The sequence below is a fragment of the Chiloscyllium plagiosum genome, unplaced genomic scaffold (genome assembly GCF_037043375.1).
Source record: "Chiloscyllium plagiosum isolate Xiang-an unplaced genomic scaffold, Cpla_swu_hap1 HiC_scaffold_24, whole genome shotgun sequence".
NCBI classification, from domain to species: Eukaryota; Metazoa; Chordata; class Chondrichthyes; order Orectolobiformes; family Hemiscylliidae; genus Chiloscyllium; species Chiloscyllium plagiosum.
This window is the reverse complement of record NW_028270162.1, coordinates 28,822,040-28,843,370: the sequence shown is the minus strand read 5'-3', so window position 1 is coordinate 28,843,370 and position 21,331 is coordinate 28,822,040. Positions and strand designations below refer to the sequence as shown.

Below are 21,331 nucleotides of genomic sequence, written 5' to 3'. Positions count from 1 at the left end.
CTGGAAACTGAGCTCTGTCCTGTGCCAGGTCATTACTCGTTATTTCGCTGGAGGAATGTGCGGCTATGACAAAGATGGCAGCCCCATTTGGTATGACGTGATTGGCCCTTTGGATCCAAAAGGTTTGATGCATTCGGCATCTAAGCAGGACTTTTTGAAGACAAAAATCCGAGACTGCGAGCTGCTGCGGGAAGAGTGTGTTAAACAGTCTAAAAAGGTAAGGAGCTAGGAGGAACTTTAAAATGGATGAGCAGTCTTTGAGTTGTAAATCTTTTGGCTGTTTAACTCAGAGCATCAAGTTTTTTTCTTGCCAACTCTTGAGATCTGATAACAAAATATAGAAACATATGAATAAGGAGCAGATTTAGTCTTTGAGCTTGCTCCATCATTCAGTAACATCATGGCAATCTGATTACTCCATCATCCTCCCAACACACAACAACCTTTCACTCTATTGTTTATCAAAGATCTATCAACTCTCTCTTTACTTCCAATGCCTTTTGAAGAAGAGATTTCCAAAGACATACAATCTTTTGTGAGAAAAAATATTCTCTTTATCTCTGTTTTAAATGGATGACCCCTGATTTTTAAACTGTGACCTAGTTCTCCCACAAGAGGAGACATTCTTTTTACATCAACCCTGTCCAGACCTCTCAGGATTTCATATGTTTCTATCAAGTCACCTCTTAATCTTTTAAAGGCCATTGGATACAACCTTTGCCTATCCAGCTATACCTCGTAAAAGTAAAGGAAGTTGGTTAACTCAATTGCCAGGTTTGTATTGCAGAGTGACACCAAAATTGAGTGTTCAGTTCCTGTATTGGTGAAGTAACCATGAAAGCCGCTTCTGAAGCTTGGTAACCCTCAGGTTTACTTCACCGGCCAGTGATTTCTCTCTAATGTGTGAGCAGCCTGTAGTCCTCTGGGATACTAGTGACTTCTTTTCCATAAGACAACCCACCCATTCCAGATATTAGTTAGTAAACTTTCTTTAAACCCCTTCCAATACATTTGCATCCTTGCTTAACTAAGGAGATCAATACTGGATATAGCAATTCAGATATGGTCTCAGCAATGTCCTGTATAACTGAAGCATAATCTTCAATCCTTTGTTTTAATTTGATAACATTCTATTAGCTTTCCAAAGTACTTTAGGTACCTGCATACTAGATTTTTCTGATTCATGCACTAGGACACCCAGATCCCTATGCATCTCAGAGCTCTACAATCTATTACCATTTAGATAATCTGCCTTTTATTCTTCATGCCAAAATTGACAATTTCACATTTACTCATATTATACTCCACCTGCCAGATCTTCATTCACTCTACTAATGTGTCTGTATCCCCGTGTAGCCTCCTTAAGTCCTCTCCACAACTATCAATCATGTGTCATTAACATATATAGCAGCCATACCTTTATCTAAGTTATTTATATCAATTATAAATAGTTAAGGATCTAGCACTGATGCCTGTGGTACACCACTTTTCATATCTTGCCTACAGTAAAATTGCCTATTTATAACTATTCTCTATTTCCTATTAGTTAGCCAATCTTCTATCCATGTCTACAATGGTACCTCTTACAAGTGTAGTGTTATCAGGGTTAAAATTTGAAATGCGTCATTCTTTTTGATACTGCAATGAAACTGGTTTCTAGATTTGTACCTGAGAACAGTGATGGGCGGCACGGTGGCACAGTGGTTAGCACTGCTGCCTCACAGCGCTAGAGACACGGGTTCAATTCCTGCCTCAGGCGACTGACTATGTGGAGTTTGCACGTTCTCCCCGTGTCTGCGTGGGTTTCCTCCGGGTGCTCCGGTTTCCTCCCACAGTCACAAAGATGTGCAGGTTAGGTGAATTGGCCATGTTAAATTGCCTGTAGTGTTAGGTAGAGGTATGGGTGGGTTGCGCTTCGGCGGGTCGGTGTGGACTTGTTGGGCCGAAGGGCCTGTTTCCACACTGTAAGTAATCTAATCTAATCTAATCTAATCTAAAAAAACTTGTTTCTGAAGAAAAGATTCAAAGGAATTAATGCCAGGAAGGTTTACTTATGAAAATAAATTGCAAATACTTGGCTTGTATATCTTTGAGTATAAAAGACCAAAGAGTGATTAATTGAGATGCTTATGATTAAATGCTCTGATAAAGTAAACAAAAGCCTTTTCACTGATGGGAGTCTGGAACAGGAAGGTATAATTTTGCATAGTGTAATAAGACTCTGGTCCAGTTAATACTTGGATGGAAGACCACTTTGAGAATACCAGTTGCAGAAAGCTGCAACACAAAGGGATTTGGTACTTGTACATGAAACAGAGAAAGCTAACATACAGGTTCAGCAGATAATCAGGAAGGCTAATGGAACATTGGCCCTTATATTCCAAAACCCCCAAAATAAGAGTAAGGAAGTTTTGTTGCAACTGTACAAGGTGCTGATGAGACCACATCTGGAGTACATTAAATAGTTTTGGTCCCCTTGCTTAAGGATACATATAATTTAATTGGAAGCAGTTCAGAGAAGATTAACTAGGACGATCGTGGTATGGAGAGATTGTCTTATGAGCAAAGGCTAAACAGGTTGAGACTTCACTCACTGGATTTTAGAAGAATGAGAGATCTCACAGAGTCATAGAAATGTAGAGCATGGAAACAGTCTTTTAGGTCCAACTCGTCCATGCCGCCCTGATATCATATATAAATCTAGTCCCATTTTCCAGCATATGGCCCATATCCCTCTAAACTCTTCCTATTCATATAGCCATTCAGATGCCTTTTAAATGTTGTAATCGTGCCAGCCACCACCACTTCCTTGGCAGCTCATTCCATACACGCATCATCCTCTGCAGGAAAAAGTTGCCCCTTAGGTCCCTTTTATATCTTTCCCCTCTCATCTTAAATGTGTGCCCTCTAGTTTTGGACTTCCGAACCCTGGGGAAAAGACCTTGCCTATTTACCCTATCCATGCCCCTCATGATTTTACAAACCTCTATAAGATCACCCCTCATTCTCTGATGCTCCAGGGAAAATAGCCCTACCTTTAGAACCTCTCCCTATAGCTCAAACCCTCCAAACCTAGCAACATCCTTATAAATCTTTTCTGAACCCTTTCAAGTTTCACAACATCCTTCCTATAGCAGGGAGACCAGAATTGCACGCAATACTCCAAACTAATGTCCTGTACAGCCGCAACATGACCTCCCAACTCCTATACTCAATGCACTGACCAAAAAAGGCAGGCACACCAAATGCCTTCTTCACTCTTCTATCTACCTGTGATTCCATTTTCAAGGAGCTTTGAACCTGCACACCAAGGTCTCTTGTTCAGAAATACTCCACAGGACTTTACCACTAAGTGTATAAGTTCTGTCCTGATTTGCCTTTCCAAAATGCAGCACCTCACATTTATCTAAATTAAACTCCATCTGCCACTCCTTCCTCCATTGGCTCATCTGCTCAAGATCCCGTTGTACTCTGAGCTAACCCTTCTTCACTGTCCACGACATCTCCAATTTTAGTGTTATCTGCAAACTTACTAACCATACCTCCTATATTCAAATTATTTATATAAATGACAAAAAACAGTTCACCCAGCACCAATCCTTGTGGCACACCACTGATCACATGCCTCCAGTCTGAAAAGCAACCCTCCACTACCACCCTCTGTCTTCTACCTTCTACCGAGTTCTATATCCAAACGGCTAGTTCTCCCTGTACCCAATGTGATCTAATCTTGCTAACCAGCCTACCATGAGGAACCTTGTCAATGCCTTACTGAAGTGATCTCATTGAAACATAAAGGATTCTTCAGATGTTTGACAGGGTAATTGCTGAGAGATGTCTCCCCTCATGGGAAAGTCTAGGACCAGAAGCATAGTCTCAGAATAAAGGGATGCAAATTTAAGCCTGAGAACAGGGAGAATTTCTTCGGTCAGACAGTTCTGAGTCTTTGGACTTCTTTGCCTCAGAGAGCTGTGGGGGCAGAGATCTGTATTTAAGGTTGAGATGGATGGATTCTTGATCAATAGGGGAATCAAAGGTTATGGGGAAAATGCAGTGAAGTGGATGTGAAGAATATTGGATGATCCAGTTGAATGGGAGGAGGCTCAAGGAACCAAACTGCCTGCTCTTGTTCCTATTTCTTATGATCTTACAGTTTTACCTGATGAAGTGAGGAGGGTGCTTGTAGTGAAATGGTAGTGTCCCTATCTCTGAGCCAGAAGGCCCACGTTCAAGCTCTGCAATTGTGAATAGCATCTCTGAAGAGATTGGTTTGGAAATATCTACAAAGAGCACTGGAAATCTGGAACGTTTTCTAATTCATCATGGGATCTGAATGTAACTACAAGGATAGCATTCGTGGCCGTTCCCTAATTGCCCTTGGGCAATGATTACTGATTTCTTGAACTGCTGCAGCCTGTGTGTTATAGGTATACCCACAATGCTGTTAGGGAGGGAGTTCAGCATTTTGATCCAGTGTCTGAAGGAGTGGCGATATAACTCCAAGTCCGGATAGAGTGTAACTTCAAGAGAAATCTGCAGATGGTGGTGTTCCCAAGCATCTGCAGCTCTTGCTCTGAGCGAGAGAGATTGTGGCTTTGGAAGGTTCTGTCAAAGGAACAGGGATGAGTTTCTGCAGTGGATTTTATGGATGGTTCACACTGCTAATTGCACAGAAGACCCAGCCTCTGACTTGCTGTTATAGGCATAGTTTTTAAATGTGTTCAACACCTCATAACAGTTGAGGCTGGGTGGATTGAAAATATGCTGAAAATGTGTTGCTGGAAAAGCGCAGCAGGTCAGGCAGCATCCAGGGAACAGGAGAATCGACGTTTCGGGCATAAGCCCTTCTTCAGGAATGAAAATATAAACACTGACCAATAGATTTTGTTGATCAAGGATTTTGTGGGCTATGGAACCAAGATGGGTAAATCTTGTTAAGATGCAGGTCATCCATGATTGAGTTCAATGGCAGAACAAGATCCAGGGACCTGTGTAGACTGATTTGGTATTTATGATCCTATGACTGATGGTGTACAACAGTTGTCTGTTCTAACCACAACTGGAATTTGCTTCATGCAAAATCGTGGAAGGAACGTAAATACAATTTTTGGAAAATAATTGCCATTTCCTTAAAGAGAGAGACACAATCTATTGCATGGTCGCAGGTGCTAACAATTCACAAATAGTTCAGGATAGAAATTCCATTTTTTTGCATGGGGTATAGATGCACGAATGCAGTAAGCAGTAAGCACATTGCTCCTCACTTCCAATAAACCTGTTGGACTATAACTTGTCCACCCCACTCTAACACTGGCACCTCCACATCATAACTTTTGGGTTGACAGACAAGTTCCTGCTGAAGTTAGGAGCAAAAACACCTTTATTCAAATGTAACTTGCTCATCAGTCACATCAGAAAGATCTGATGCTGTGGCCCAAAACATAGGCATTACTATTGGTACATCAATGATGATTTTATTTCCTGCTCTTGGTCACACACTGCTGCAGTCTCTGCCTGACAGAACTGACAAACAACCTGTTTGTTGACTCCCTGCAATGGCAAGTTATCACCTACCAAAGGAGCTAATAAGTGCAGATTGGGGACACCTTTTCATTGATTTCTGTGTGTGTCTGTTTATGGGAATCGTCAAACCTCAATTCAACCTCTTTCACTGCTTGATTAACAAAATCAAGATTTGACTTATAGGGACTGAGGCACAAAACTTTCTGCTGTTAGTTCATTGCAACTTAATTATAGATTGCAGTTTTAAAGTCAACCCTGTAAAGGAACATGCCATCAGTTTTACTGTTAATTTAATTGTAAGTGGGAAATGAGACTATTTTGTGTGTTTAGTGCAATTGTGTGCAAGTCTAATGATATCTGGCAGTGATTTTAATTCAGTGTTTGTTCTGGAGTTCAGACTGGAAAATGTTTATCCTACACATTAACATATAAAACCTGTAGAATAGTATCATAGAACATTTACGGTTCAAAGGGAGGCCATTCAGCTGGCTATGTCTGAGCTGGATTCTACAAGAGTGACTGGTATTCCCGCTCTCCTACCCTTTCCCCTAAGTGCTGCAATTTTTTATTCTCTTCAGAATCTTATTCAATGAGCCTAGAGTTTCTGGAGTTTAGAAGAATACGAGTTGATCTCATTGAATTGCATGTATTCTCAAAGAGTTTGTGAGTGTAGATGCTGAGAGAGACTCTCCACTTGCTGGAGTGTTTAGAACTACATGGTTTAGGACTGAGGTGATGGAAGATTTATTCACTCAGAGGATGGTGAATCTTTGAAATTGTCTACCCCCCACCCCACTGAGGGTTGTGAATGTTTAGCTGTTGAGTTTATTCAAGACAGAGTTTGATGATTTTTGAGCAATTAGGGAAGCAAGAAATATAGTTGTAGAGCAGATAAATGGAATTGAGGTTAAAGGTCAACTATGAACTTATTGAATAATGGGACAGATTTATGGGAACTCTACTCCTACCTCTTAGTTGTTTTTCTCATCAATCACTTTGCAGTTGAGCAGGTTAGCAACAACACTGAATACCAACAGCAAAATCTAATGATGACCTCTGGTGTTTTCTGGTTTAATGGTTATTTCCGGCTTTCTGTAATTTCAGCAAAGCTACATTTACACAATGTACAGAACACAGTCAGCATTGCAGATACACAATTTGTCAATGTACATTAAAACATGATACATGATGATATCGTCAAAAAAGGAAAGAAAGACAAAAAAAGGATCAGGAAACAATTCATTGTCAAGGGACTTTGTAACCTTTTGCTCAGTGTGTACAGGCCTCCAGCTCTTTTCTGATCTGCTGCACTGGCTTCCTTAGTGTCAGTTTAATGCATGTCAGATTGTGATCTTGATGTGTGAGATATGTTGAAAACTCAATGACATTAGAAATTGTCTTTTCATTTAAGGGCTGATGCTAAACTGAAAAATGTTTTAAAAAATGGTTCTGAATTCAAATTATGCATTTAACTTTTGCACCTGAAGAAATCATAGGATGGAATAAAATGACTTGGTTGACTGTATCTAAATATTTCTCTGTTTACAGCATAATAAACACATTGAGGCAATCACAATGATCTATGATTGTGAGAATCTAGGAATGAAACATTTATGGAAACCTGCAGTTGAACTGTATGGAGAGGTAAGGCAGACTGGGTTCAGGATTTTCACAATCTCTTATAAACAATGTTAGTTACTGATAAAGTTACTGCAGAGTGATGACAGGACGTTCATTTAGTGATAGGTTTCGGGTCATTTGTTATTATAAACCATAATGGGTAGAATTTTCAAAGGTCCGTGGTGGTGGGCCTATAGGAAGGGTAGCAGGAAAATAGTCGATGCACATTCCTGTAGCTGGGGAGGTTTCCCAAGGTTGGGAAGTGTGTGCGGATTGGTTGCCTGTATTGTGGAGGAAGGGAGCACATTAACCAATTTGAGGTCCTAATTAGGTGGGTTTGCAGAGGAGTCGCTACTATTTTAGCCGGTTATAGAGTAGCCCATCGTGGACGCAACCATTTTAATGGAGGAAGCTTCCTGGTGGCAGTCTGTGATGGGAGTGGGGAATTGGAAGTCATTGGAGTCAAGAGCTCCACTCCTGAGAGAAGGGGCTGCATGTGCCAAAGATTGCTCCTTGCCTGACAAATTTTAGTGGATGTGTTTACCCACTAATCCAATGGGCTGCTGACTTGTATATTTCTGTTTACACAGTGTGCCCACCTCCAACACCCTGTGAGGCTGCTGAAGCTCCAGAGCTTCCAGGCCTCTGAATGGGCCCATTGGCAGCCTGGATAGCAAGGGAAGAAGTGGCCAATGAGAAGGCTACTGTGGGGAAATAAAGCTGTGCGTGTCTGGCATCTAGCAAATGCAAGCTTGGAACCCCCATGTGTCCCTGACATCAGGGTCTCCAAGCCCAGGGGAAAATCCTGCCCAATGGAATTAGGAGTTTTGTGATTATAAGCAGTAATCCCATAGTGGGCTCCATAAACTTACATATATTGAGATAGGCAGAAATGATTGTTAAAAGGGGAAATGATGACATAGTGGTATTGTCACTAGACCAGTAAACTAAATCAGTGTCTGGGCACATGGATTCAAATCACACCAAGACAACAAGTGACAATTGAATTCAATTAGTGAATCTGGAAAGACAGTAATGGTCACCATGACAAGTAACATTGATTTTTTTTCATAAAATCTCATGTGGTTTACTAATGTCCTTCCATTTTAGGGAAGGAAGTTTGCCATCCTTATCTGATCTGGCCTACCTGTGACTTTAGACCGACAGACAGGAAACTGCCCTCTGAAATGGCTTACCAAACCATTTAGCATTAGGGCAATTAGGGATGGGCAATAGATGATACCTGGATTTCAAGGATTACGTTTTGAGGAGAGATTACACAAGTTAGGCTTGTTTCTCTTGAATTTATAAGGTTTAGGGGTGATTTGAACGAAGTTTTACAGGAAAAGACAGGGTAAATAAAGATAAACTATTTTTAGTGGTTGGGGATTCTAGAACTAGAGGGTATAGTCTGGCAATTGGGACCGGTTGTTCAGGAGAGATGTTAGAAAGCGCTTCTATACAAAAAAGCATTATAGATATTTGGAACTCCTGTCCACAAAAGGCCGTGGATGCAGGATCAGTTGTTAATTTTAGATCTGAAATAGATATTTTTTTGTTAAGTAAAGGTGTTAAGGAATATGGTTTAAAGGAAGGTACGTAGAGTTAGGCCATAGATCATCCATGATCTCATTGAATGGTGAAACAGGCTCAAGTGGCTGAATGACCTACTCCTGATCCTAAGTTCCTAAATTTTGGCCTTGCCAGTGATGCCCACATCCCATGAGAATAAAAAACAAATAGTTGTAATCTAATTAAGTAGATTTAATAGATTCTGTTGATCTGTAACTATCATCTGAATCTTGAACTGAGATTACAAACAAATTATTTAAGTTTGATTTTATTTTCAATATCTACTGTTTGAATTTGATTCTGTTTTCAATAAGACACTGTGCCATCAAAGGCCTTTAGTGTGAAAATCTAAACCAGCAGGCAGCTTTATGTTTCACCTCTCTCCTGTGTTGAAATAAGTAGCTGACTATATAATTACTGCTAGCATAATAAAAACAACATATAATTAATTCCTAGTAAGCTAGGCCTAATGCAGAATAAGAGGCAATAGTGAATGGGCTGGACTTCTAACCTTTCAAACATTGACTGAAACTTATCCACCATCTTAAATGTCATTGCTTAACCAGGTGCTTACCATGTTTGAGGATAACTACCCTGAGGGTTTAAAGACATTGTTTGTTATCAAAGGTAGGAATCTTTGGTTAATACCCAATTGTAAATATATGGAGAATGATTAATTGTCTGTGGGACATATGAAAATACTCTGTTATTTAGCCAAGGCCATTAGTGAAATATGGGTGTTCCATGGAAAATCCATGGTTCGTCATTGAACGTCAGGCAGACTCAGTTGTAGCATCTCTGGGCTCCCCACAACAACTTACAATTATGTGCTATCTTTAATATACTAAGATTTTGCAAGGCTCCAAGAACGTAAACACATAATTTAAGCTAATATTTTTACAGTACTGAGAGAACTCTCCAATGTTGGGAGATTTAACCAGGCAATTCTATCAGTTTAGATTAATTTTAAAGTCCTTTTGGGAGTGGGGTAGGTATTCTCAAAATGTTTTGACTGACGTTCATTTCTCAACTGTAACAACTTAACAACTTTTTCTTGTCATTTAAGGAGCCTAGCCATGTGTAAATTGGCTACAAAACAACAGTAATCACACTTCTAAACTATTTTATAGGTTCTGGTTTGTTTTAGAAGATGTGAAAGGCATCATATGAATGTACATTATGCCATGATGTGCTTGCTTACTTTAGGCGTGGATAAATTATTGAAATCAGAATGATATTACCAATCCACAGTAATGCCAATCCCACTGTCCTTCAGCATTGAGATTAATTTTTGAAAGAGAAATTTAGTAGAAAACTCATGAGGTATTCAGTATAGGTTGACAATTAATTTATAAACACTACTGGTGGCTTTTTAAGCTCTAACAGATCACAGCATCTGAAAATACCTTCTAAAAGGCTTTCAAAAATTCCTTCCTCAGTCAGTATTAATTGAAACAGTTACCTACAAATACAGTGAAAACCAGCCCTCATGCCCAAGCTTCATGCATTTTTGGATATCTACAACCAGAGGCTAGTGAACTTTTTCAGTCAGTATGTGTGTATGAATTCCCACCCTTCAATTTGACTGAGACATCAATTATCTGGCAAGCACTTTTTGAAAATTAGCATATCAGAGGCTGGGTATTTTCATCTGTACACAGGACACAGAACTATTCATGCATGTCAAGGACAAGAAAGCGATTGTTGAAATGTCACTTGCCTCAAACTGTTCTAGGATGGTGCAGGATGTTGCCAAAATCAACTTTAATCCCAGGCCTACTTAGTTGTCACTGGATGGCCTGATTCAAAATTGGGGCTAGGATCTATGCTCACATGGGAAAAGGCCACTTTGGAAACATACAGAGGGCAGTTGGCATTAATGGGACCAATAAAAAGTAGTGTACAATAGTAAAATGGCAATAAAAATCATTAGGTTATGGTAAAAACCCAACTGGCTCAAAATATTTTCAAGCAAGAAGTCTGGCCATCCTAATCCAGTTTGGCTTGTAATTTGACTGCAGATCCACAGGTTGACTCTTAACAGCCCGAGAGATAGTCTAACTAGATCATTAGGTTGTGTCGTAGATGTTTGCTTCCTTCCTGTTTTCTCAAAGGCAGTTAGAGATGGGCAATAATGTGTAGCTTAATAGTGACGCCCAAAATTGTGAATGAAAACGATCAGTGTGTTCAGGAGAGGAGGGCAATAAAATGTTTTGCTAGTTTCGTCTTCTGTTTCTCATGTGTGTCTTTAAGCATCATAAGTGGGTTTCTCAAAGCACCAGTTCTTTGGTTTCTAATTTATCTGTCAATATTACAGCACCAAAGATTTTTCCTGTGGCCTACAACCTCATAAAACATTTTCTCAGTGAAGACACACGGAAGAAAATACACGTATTAAGAAGTAAGTTCCTTATCAGCAGTTATTATAGCATAGCAGACCTTTCTGTTCTATTTTGAATTTAAAAAACAGCAGACTGCACAGAGAGCACTGTTTCTGTCAGATTAAAAGATCTGTTTTTGTTGTGATATGCACAATGAGAATGACTCAGCTCCACTTACCTGCATTTTTACTATATCCCTTAATTCCTTTATTTTTCAAAAAAATTATCTACCTTAGCTTTAAAAGCTATTACTAAAGTAGCATCAACTACTTCCCAGGGCAAGGAATTCCATAGATTAACAACACTCTGGGTGAAGAAGTTCCTTCTCAGTTCATAATTTTGTTTACGTGCGAGTTTTAAACTGAGCTTCGGGATGGGCTTAGTTGACCAAGGTCATTATTCTTTTGTCTACCACTAATTGTCTTTGAGAAGGTGTTGAAAAGCCACCTGCCTGAATTACTGCGGTTGAGGAAGTGTAGGTATAATCATAAAGTTGTTCAGGAGTTAACTGTATCATTTTGTCCAGATAGGAAAAATGTTGTGAGACTTGAAAGGGTTCAAAAAAGATTTACAAGGATGTTGCCAGGGTTGGAGCGTTTGAGCAATAGGGAGAGGCTGAATAGGCTGGAGCTATTTTCCCTGGAGTGTTGGAGGCTGAGTGGTGACCTTATAAAAGTTTTACTAGGGTGGGGGAGGCCAAAACTAGAAGGCATAGGCTTAAGGTGAGAGGGGAAAGATTTAAAAGGAGCCTGAGAGGCAATTTTTTTCATGCAAAGGGTGGTGCGTGTATGGAATGAACTGCCAGAAGAAGTGGTGGAAGCTAGTACAATTACCAAATCTGGATGGGTATATGAATAGGAAGGGTTTGAAGAAATGGGGGCCAAATGCTGGCAAATGGGACCAGATTTATTTAGGGTGTATGGTCAGCATGGATAAATTGGACTGAAGGGTCTGTTTCCTTGCTGTACATCTCTATGACTCTATGAATGGCAATATATTTTCAACTGTGATTTTACCTGGATCTTGCAAGTGATAGTGTTTCCATGCATCTGCTGCCTTTGTCCTTCTAAGTGGTGGAGGTTGTGGATTTGGAAGGTGGTGTTGAAAGAGGGTTGATGAATTGTTGCAGTGCACCTTGTATATGATACGTAGACAGTGATGTCACTGTCCACCTGTGGTGTAGGGAGTATACATCGAATGTGTGGATAGGCAGGTGGTCAAGGAGGCTGCTTTGTCCAAGAAGGTGTTGAATTTCTTGACTGTTGTTGATGCTGCACTCATCCAGGCAATTGGGGAGTATTCCAACACACTCCTGTCTTATTCCTTGTGGATGGTGCACAAGCTTTGGGGAGTCAGGAGGTGTTCATGCATCGCTGAATTCCCAGCTTCTGGCTTACTTTGGTAACCATAGGATTTAAGTGGCTGGTCCAGTTAACTTTCAGGTCTGTAATGATTCCCAACATTTGGAGAGCCTTGATGAGAGCAATGTCACTGAAACTAAAAGGGAAATGGTTACATTCTTACTGAAGATGACTATTGCTTGACACTTATGTGGGACAGATGTTCTTTGCCATTTGTCAATCCAAGCCGGAATGCTGATGGGTTTTGTTGCAAGCAGGATGGGTTGCTGCATAATGCGAAAATGAGTGCTTAGATATATTACCAAGGGATGGCCACATTGAATTAAGTAAGAAAATAGTTTTGTTTATAATTATAAGTTAAGCAACAGAAAATGTGCTTTATGTAGGTAGTCATTATGGTTGAAGCACTGGCTAATCATATATCTAGCAGTGTTACTGCAATAGCAGTAACAAGATTGATTGTAATGTATGATTGTCAGACACATTACTGTCTTTTTCTCACAAGACATCGATAAGTGGGGCTTAAAATATAAATGTATTCTAAAATGAATTGTGTAATTAAGAACGTGTATATTTATATTCTATTATATGGATAAGATAGAGGCCATAATATGAGGTAAGGTAAATACATACTTAGAGAAAAATAGGTTAGTGCTAGACAGTCAACCTAGCTTTGTCAAGGACAGATCATGTCTGACATATTTGATTGAGTTCCTTGATGAGGTGACATAGGCAGTGGCTGAGGGTACTATGTAGATGTTGTATATTTGGACTTTCAGAAACGATACAGCACCTGTTAACAAACCAGTGACAGTTTTTTGGCAAATTAGAAATGGTTGTGATTGATGGGTCCTTGGCAGCATGGATTAGAAGTTGGCTAAAAGATACGAAACAGAGGGTAGGTATAGATGGGCATTTGTTGAAATTGGAGATCATTTGAAAGTGATGTACCCCACAGATTGGTTTTGGGAGCCTTGCATTTTCTGATTTATATAAACCATTTGGATCTGGGTGTTGAGGGTACAATCTCTAAATTTGTTGATCTTACTAAACTAGAAAAAAGAGTGAATTGTGAGAATGATGCTGAACAACTTCAGAGAGACATTGACAAATTAGCCAAATGTGCAGACATTTGGCAGATGAATTTAATCAGAGAAATAATGTGGTAATGCATTTTGGTAGAAGAAACACAGAGAAACGATGCAGGCTCAATGGTACAGCTTTGAGGGGAGTACAGGTGCAGAGGAAACTTGGGCTTTGTGTGCATGATTTTCTGAAAGTGGCCAGGCAAGATGAAATAGTTGTTAAGAAGGCTTCTGGGATCTTTAGGTTTAAAACTGACAGCATAGAGTATAAAGGCAATAAAGTGATGCTACATCTGTACAAATCATTGGTCTGACCACATTTGGAGTATTGTGTTCAGTTCTGGCCACCTTATTTAAGGAAGGGTGTTAAAGTCTTGGAGGGAGTGCAAAGGAGATTTACTAGAATGATACCAGCAATGAAGGATTTCAGGTGCAAGTAGAAATTAGAAAAATTGGGCTTATTCTCCTGAGAGCAGAGAAGATTAAGATTACCTTAATGAACGATTTTGATAGGGTACAGAAGGATATTTTGTTCCCACTAGTTGGTATGTCAGTAACAATGGATCACAATTTCAAGATTGTTAGTAAGAGAGCTAGGAGTGAGTTGAGGAGAAACTTATTTACTCAGATAGAGGTTAGGATTTGGAATGCACCTTCTGGGAGAGGGGTGGAAGCAGATTCCATAGGAGGTTTCAAGAGAGCTGGAAATATATTTAAAGTGATGAATTTAGAGGGCTGTGGAGATAGGGCTAGAGAACGGGACTAGCTGGGTTGTACATTCAGGATATAGAATAGACAAGATGGGTCAAATAGCGTCCTTCTGTCCTGTAAAATTGTATGATTCTACAGCGATTCATCAGCACAGTAAAACAATCTGGTTTTAAATTTAAAAATCTAGAAGGAAGACCCACCATCCGTGGTTAACTAAAGAAATAAGAAAAAGCATCAAATTTGGGAAAAAAGCATAAAACTACACAAAGGCGATTGGCAGGTCAAATCATTAGTCAGCATATAAAGAATGGCAGAGAATGACTAAAACGTTAATCAGGAGAAAGAAATTAGAATATGAGAGAAGCTGGGTAGGATGGAAAAATGTTTATACAGGCATTTTAAAATGAGTGTTGATCCTCTAGAGAGTGAAAATGGGAAGTTAATAATAGATAATAAGAAAATGGCAGATGAAATATTTTTCTTTGCTACAGAGGATATAAAACTATTCCATTTGTGGCTCTAACTCAGTTGGTAGAAGGGAAAAAAGAACTTCGCAAAATCACATTTGTGAGAGAAGTAGATATAAGCAAACTGGGAGCTGACGGCTGACAAATCTCTAAAACCAGATGGATTTCACCCTAAGGTCTTAAAGGAATTTCTAATGGGATATTACATGCATTGCTGTTAATTTTCCAAAATTCCTTGGATTCAGGAAGGGTTCTATAGGCCTGAAAAGGGAGCCAGAAAACAGGAAACTATAGGCCAGTTAGCTTAACACCTATCACAGGAAACATGTTAGAATTGATTGCTAATGATATAATAGCATTGCAGTTGGGAAAACTCAAGGTGATTGGGAAAGGTTTTGTCAAAAGGAGATCATGTTTATCCAATTTATTAAAATTCTTTGAAGGAATAATATGTGCTATGGATAAAGGTAGTTCATAGATAAGCTTTCCTTGAAATTCTAGAAGGCATTTGGTAAGGTACCACATCAAAGGTTTATACAGAAAATAGAAGCTCATAGTAATAGGTGACATCTTATCGTGGTTAGAGGGTGGTTGGCAAAAAAATATTTGTGCATAGATAGGTCTTCAATTAGAAGGATGTGTGAGTGTGATCCCAAGGTGCTGGAACATCAGCATTTATAGTTAACATCAATGATTTAGATGGTAGCTAAATTCACAGGTAACACAGATAGGCCAGAAGGTATGTTTTGAAGAATATCTAAGGAAGTTGCAGACAGATACAGATAAATTGAGTGCATAGGCAAAAATCTGGCAGACAGAGTATTATGTGGGAAAACGTAAGGTCATTCACTTTGATGGGAAGAATAAAAAAGCAGAGTGTCACGAAATGGAGAACAACTGCAGAATTCCTGGGTGCATAGTGATTTAGGTTTCTGTTGCCTAAGTTTCATAAGGTTAATGTGAAAGTGCAGTACATAATCAAGAAGGTGAATGGGACGCTGTGCTTTATTTCAAAAGGAATTGAACTTAATAGTAAGGATTACCTGTTTCAGTTATGTAAGGCTTGCTACTGATACCTCATCTTGAACACTGCCACTGTGTGCAGTGTTAGTGTCCTTGTTAAGAAAATTGTAAATGCATTGATGGTTCAGAGGAGGTTTACTAGATTGATAATTGGAATGACCAGGTTGTCTAATTTGAGCTTGTCTCTCAGGGCTTGACTGGAGATAAGAAGAGTGAAGGGTGAATTGATGGAAATGTATAAGATTGAGTGTTCTTGACAAAGTGGACCTGGAAAGGACAGTTTCTCTTGTAGGTCTTTGTAGAACTGAGTGGGGTTGTTTTAAAATTAGGATGCACATTTTCAGGAAAGTGATGAAGAGACATTTTTTTCTCTTTGACGATTGTGCAACATTAGAACTCTGTACCTCAGAAGACAGTAACGACGAGGTCATTGAATATTTTTATTTGGCAGGGGAATTAAAGATTATTGGGTGTGGGTGGTAATATGGAATTTGAAATGCAAACTAGTCATTATGATTTTATTGAATGGCAGAGCAAGTTTGATGGATTGAATGGTCTACCTGTGCTCCTAAATTGTAGTCTGCATGAGTTCCTCAGAATGTACTGAGACAGAATACACATATGACAGTGCTAGTCCCCAAAATTATCATGTGATGCAGTCATTCCAGGTCATGCGATTTCAACATTGTTGGGATGGATTGTGCAAGAACAGCTGAATTTTATTAGCTCTTGACAGGCATAAGCTTTCTCCTATTAAGGCTAATATTTGTTTGAAGCAGTATCCAGTTGATTAATAGGCAACCCACCCCAATAATTCGTATGACAGCCCCAACCTGTGACAAAATGAGCTGGACTTCTCGTGGCTGTAAAATGAGATTCTAGAAGTGGTAATTTTGTAGGGTTGTATAGGATGTGAATTTGGTTTAGCATCAGATCTGCTTTTACAAGATGCTCATGAGCCATTGGAGCCCCCTAGGCAATTTATAATTCTAGCTGAAAATGTGTTGCTGGAAAAGCGCAGCAGGTCAGGCAGCATCCAAGGAACAGGAGAATCGACGTTTCGGGCATAAGCCCTTCTTCAGGAATGAGGAAAGTGTGTCCAGCAGGCTAAGATAAAAGATAGGGAGGAGGGACTTGGGGGAGGGGCGTTGGAATTGCGATAGGTGGAGGGAGGTCAAGGTGAGGGTGATAGGCCGGAGTGGGGTGGGGGCGGAGAGGTCAGGAAGAAGATTGCAGGTTAGGAAGGTGGTGCTGAGTTCGAGGATTTGACTGAGACAAGGTGGGGGGAGGGGAAATGAGGAAACTGGAGAAATCTGAGTTCATCCCTTGTGGTTGGAGGGTTCCCAGGCAGAAGATGAGGCGCTCTTCCTCCAACCGTCGTGTTGCCATGGTCTGGCGATGGAGGAGTTCAAGGACCTGCATTTCCTTGGTGGAGTGGGAGGGGGAGTTAAAGTGTTGGGCTACGGGGTGGTTGGGTTGGTTGGTCCGGGTGTCCCAGAGGTGTTCTCTGAAACGTTCCGCAAGTAGGCGGCCTGTCTCCCCAATATAGAGGAGTCCCAGAGGTGTTCTCTGAAATGTTCCGCAAGTAGGCGGCCTGTCTCCCCAATATAGAGGAGATTTTTCTACACAACTTGCATTCTATAATTCTATACAATTCTACACAACTTGCATTTATTTATTTATTATAAACTGTTCACACAAGTTACGACATACCCCTGGGACAGGTGGAACTTAATCCCACAATGTTGGGTTCAGAGGTAGGGACACTATCACTGCACCAATAAGGCCCTCATAATCTAATTTGATACTTAGAAAATAGGAGCCTTCATCTTCCTGCTTTTGGAATGTGTCAATAGTTAATTATGGGAAATGAGCTCTTCCCACAATAGTACGTACACATGTGCACTACTGTCTCCTGGACAAATTGGTAGCAGATAAAATAAAGTGAATCAACAGCAGTGGCCAAAACCTGAAGTTCAGCTCTGGGTTCTGATCACATATAGCTATGTGAATGTACTGTTAGGCTCTTATTATTTTAATAATAAGAAAAATCTAATTCTCTCTGTGCAGATCTGTTACAAGTACTTGTGTTTGGCTTTAGCTTATTATCTTGTTGATTTGCAGGTAATTGGAAGGAGGTGCTATTGCAATATATTGATGCAGAACAACTCCCTGTTTATTATGGTGGAACTCTCACGGATCCAGACGGGAACCCAAAGTGCCTGAGCAAGGTAAATATCACTATTTATGTTGCAGTTATTGTAGACTCTATAAAAGTGAAAAGATTGTGAGAGGTGTTACCATCACTACATCCTTGTAGAACCTAACATAATAATAAATTTGCCTTCAATAAAATACATGGCCCATTAGCATTAAGGACACGTGAATAATTTGCATTTTAATTTCAGACTGTAGCTAGCATTTCCAAAGAAATTGTCAGATCTGGGTATCACCTACCATGTTCAAAAAATTGTTTTTCCTTATCCTATTCCTATTGTTGGAGTACATATTATTTCAGTCCCAAAACAAACTCTAGTGAAGATATTCAACTTTCTAGTATAGGTTTTCAGTGTGCTTCCCCATGTTTTTCACTAAGTAGTGACCAATATTGTAGTGAATGTAGATGCTGCCTGTGTCCGAATGGGGCAACTAGTGGTATGAGGCTGCCACAGGAATTGTGAATGTTATGGGAGGTCCAAACACACTGATCTATGGAATAGATTCCCATCAATGAGCCAAATTTCCTTTGAGTGCAATATTTATAAAGACTTTAGTATGAGAAAAATGATCAGAAAACTGCAGCCAGATCTCTTAACCAGGTAAGTACAAAGTGGGAAGAGTGTAAAAACAGAAAACAGGAAATTAAATTTTTAAAAAACAAAGAAATAAAAGCCTTTTATAACTGTCTCTCACTTTCCTGCCAGTGCTATTCTTGAAAGTTGTGACTCCAGATCAAATTAAAATTGAATCCAGCCTTCAGTGTTTGAACAGAGTGATTACATTTTAGAGCCAACTGATTCTCTCTAATATCAGTAAATAATGTTGACAACAGGTATCCGGATTCACTGAACATACGGCATGAAATGGCCATTTGGCCCATCAGGCCTGTGCAGCTTTTTGTGTCTTTCCCCCATACCTTTAAAAAAAAATGACAAATATGAGTGCCTACTGACAGATGTGCAATGTAAACCTCTTGGGGTGTCAGCAAACACTGTCTTAAAAATAATTACTTTTAATTGCTGCTTGGTATTTTTTGGCAAGTAATTCTGATCATAATGTTTTGCTAAAATTAGCAAATGCAACAATTTTAGTCTACATGACGCAAAGTTCACTTGTGCAGTCAAATGTTTTTTGTTACTTCTAGACTTGACTATTTTGTATTTGTTCATGGGATGTAGATGTCAGTGGTTAGGCCACCATTTATTGCCCATCCCTAGTTGCCCATAGATAAAGCTGAATGGTTTGCTAAGCCATTTCAGAGGGCAGTTAAGAGTCAACTACATTGCTGTGGGTCTGGAGTCACTTGTAGGCCAGACCAAGTTAAGATGTCCTTCCCTAAAAGGCATTAGTGAACTAGGTGAGTTTTCACAATAGTCGATAATGGTTTAATTGTCATAAATAGAATTGTAAATTCAAATTTTTTAAGAATGTATTTCAGATTTCACCTTTTGCCACGAGGAGATTCAGACTAGAATTTCGAACATATTATTTGGGTCACTAGTCCATTAACAATGCCTCCAGGCCATCATCTCCTCATAAACCTTTTTCCTCCCACATTCTACCTTCTGTAAACTTCAGATCACCCCCAAAACCTTCTGCCAATGACTTAACTCATAGTAAATCCAATCTCCTCTCATGCCTGTGTTCACTAATCTACATTGATATCCAGTCAAGGAAGACCTTGACTTTTAAATTCTCATCTATACTTTTCTAATCCCTCCAGGATTTTGCTCTCCCTATAATTTTCTCTAACCCCATGACCTCCAAGATGCCCACACTCCCATTTTCTGGCCTCATGCCATCCATTGTCTTATAATGCTCCTGTGACATGCCTGGGACATTTTGCTCCATTAAGAACACTATTTAAATATAAATTTCTTTTGTTTGATTTGTTAGTGGTTTTGATCAACTTAATGAGGAACTGTTCCTACTTGGCATATTAAAAAGAATATTCATCTTGTCCCCTAAATTGAGCTGAGTAGAAGTGCCAGAAATATGGAGGCTGCAATTGATGGTGAGGCTATTGGCATTTTTCAACTCTGCAACTCTTAAACTGACAGCACAATATGTTATCAGCACAAATGCCATTAAATGTCAACATGTGATGACTGTTGTCAGTGACTTCCTACCACACTGAAGTCACCGCAAATGCCAATCTTCTGGAAATCACTGAAATGATGAGAACATCCCTTTTACATTGTCATATCACTACTAAGAACCTGTAATAAAGTTCTGTGTTCTAAGTTACATCTTGTTTATTAAAATATTTTAATGTAGTGCTAAAATATAAGTGCTACTGGCCCTTGAAAATTAATTTTATATCTGAGTGTCAACCTTTTCCATTATAAGAATTTCCATATTTTTAATAAAAGTTATACTTTTCAAAGTTTATTCATGACATTCTGATTATGATACATATGTGCAATCCTTATTTTGCCCTCTGTAAATGGAAGGGTAATTGGGATATTTTATCTCTGGCTTGCTGCCTGTGAGAATTCTTCAGTGTGATTTGCTGTATACTCTGCTTGATGACATCTCTGTTGCCAGACACAAAGAGAGTCACTTGACATGTTGCCAGATTCTAACTAACATTGAATGCAGGGAAATCCATACTGCAGAGATTGTTAGATTTTTGTGGACAGATTTCATTCCCATCACTGTTGACTGCAAAATCTAGACCATTGCCTCAGTAAAGTACTTAACTATGTTTGCCACTAGATGTGGATAGCTACTGAATAATACAATGACGACTGGACAGAACTCAACTTAGCAACAATACCTGTTCACTTGTAAGCATGTTATGAAATAGCAAAATGTATTCTGAATCTTAGGGATGCCTTCCTATTAAAAACTCTTGTTCCTCTTTTTAGATAAACTTTGGTGGTGATGTACCAAAGTCATATTACATCCTTGAGTCCATTAAGCAACAATATGAAAACATGGTCACTGTCAACAGGGGCTCATCTTTTCAGTCTGAATATGAGATGCTATTCCCCGGCTGTGTTTTAAGGTGAGGCCAAATTTAATACGGTACCTCTGCTAGAATCTTGGGGTAAGAAACATTTACCATTTTCAAAATATATGCATTTTGCATCCTGTTATGAAATCATAAAACCATAAGATAGAGGAGCAGATTTAGGCCATTTGGTCCGTTGAGTCTGCTCCACGTTTGATCATGGCTAATATGTTTCTCAACATCATTCTCCTGCCTTCTCCCCATAATGCTTGACCCCCTAACTAATCAAGGACTTATCTGTCTTAAATGCACTCAGTGACTTGGCCTCCAGGGTCTTCTGTGGTCAATGAGTTCACAGATTCATCACCTTCTATACCACCCTGTCCACTGTTAAGACCGTCCTGACCCTCCC

The 21,331-nt window shown here is 39.5% G+C and overlaps 1 protein-coding gene across 2 annotated transcripts in view; it reads left to right on the top strand.

The window, feature by feature from the left end:
* The window catches only part of sec14l8 (SEC14-like lipid binding 8), a 73,249-nt gene that overhangs the window by 35,343 nt on the left and 16,575 nt on the right, over window positions 1-21,331 (top strand). For both annotated transcript variants that reach the window (XM_088000007.1, XM_043715662.2), the window contains exons 5-10: window positions 29-217; window positions 7,072-7,167; window positions 9,282-9,342; window positions 11,033-11,116; window positions 17,868-17,974; window positions 20,834-20,973. In XM_088000007.1, coding sequence (XP_087856133.1) covers window positions 29-217; window positions 7,072-7,167; window positions 9,282-9,342; window positions 11,033-11,116; window positions 17,868-17,974; window positions 20,834-20,973 — 677 coding nt within the window. The remainder of the gene's footprint in view (window positions 1-28; window positions 218-7,071; window positions 7,168-9,281; window positions 9,343-11,032; window positions 11,117-17,867; window positions 17,975-20,833; window positions 20,974-21,331) is intronic.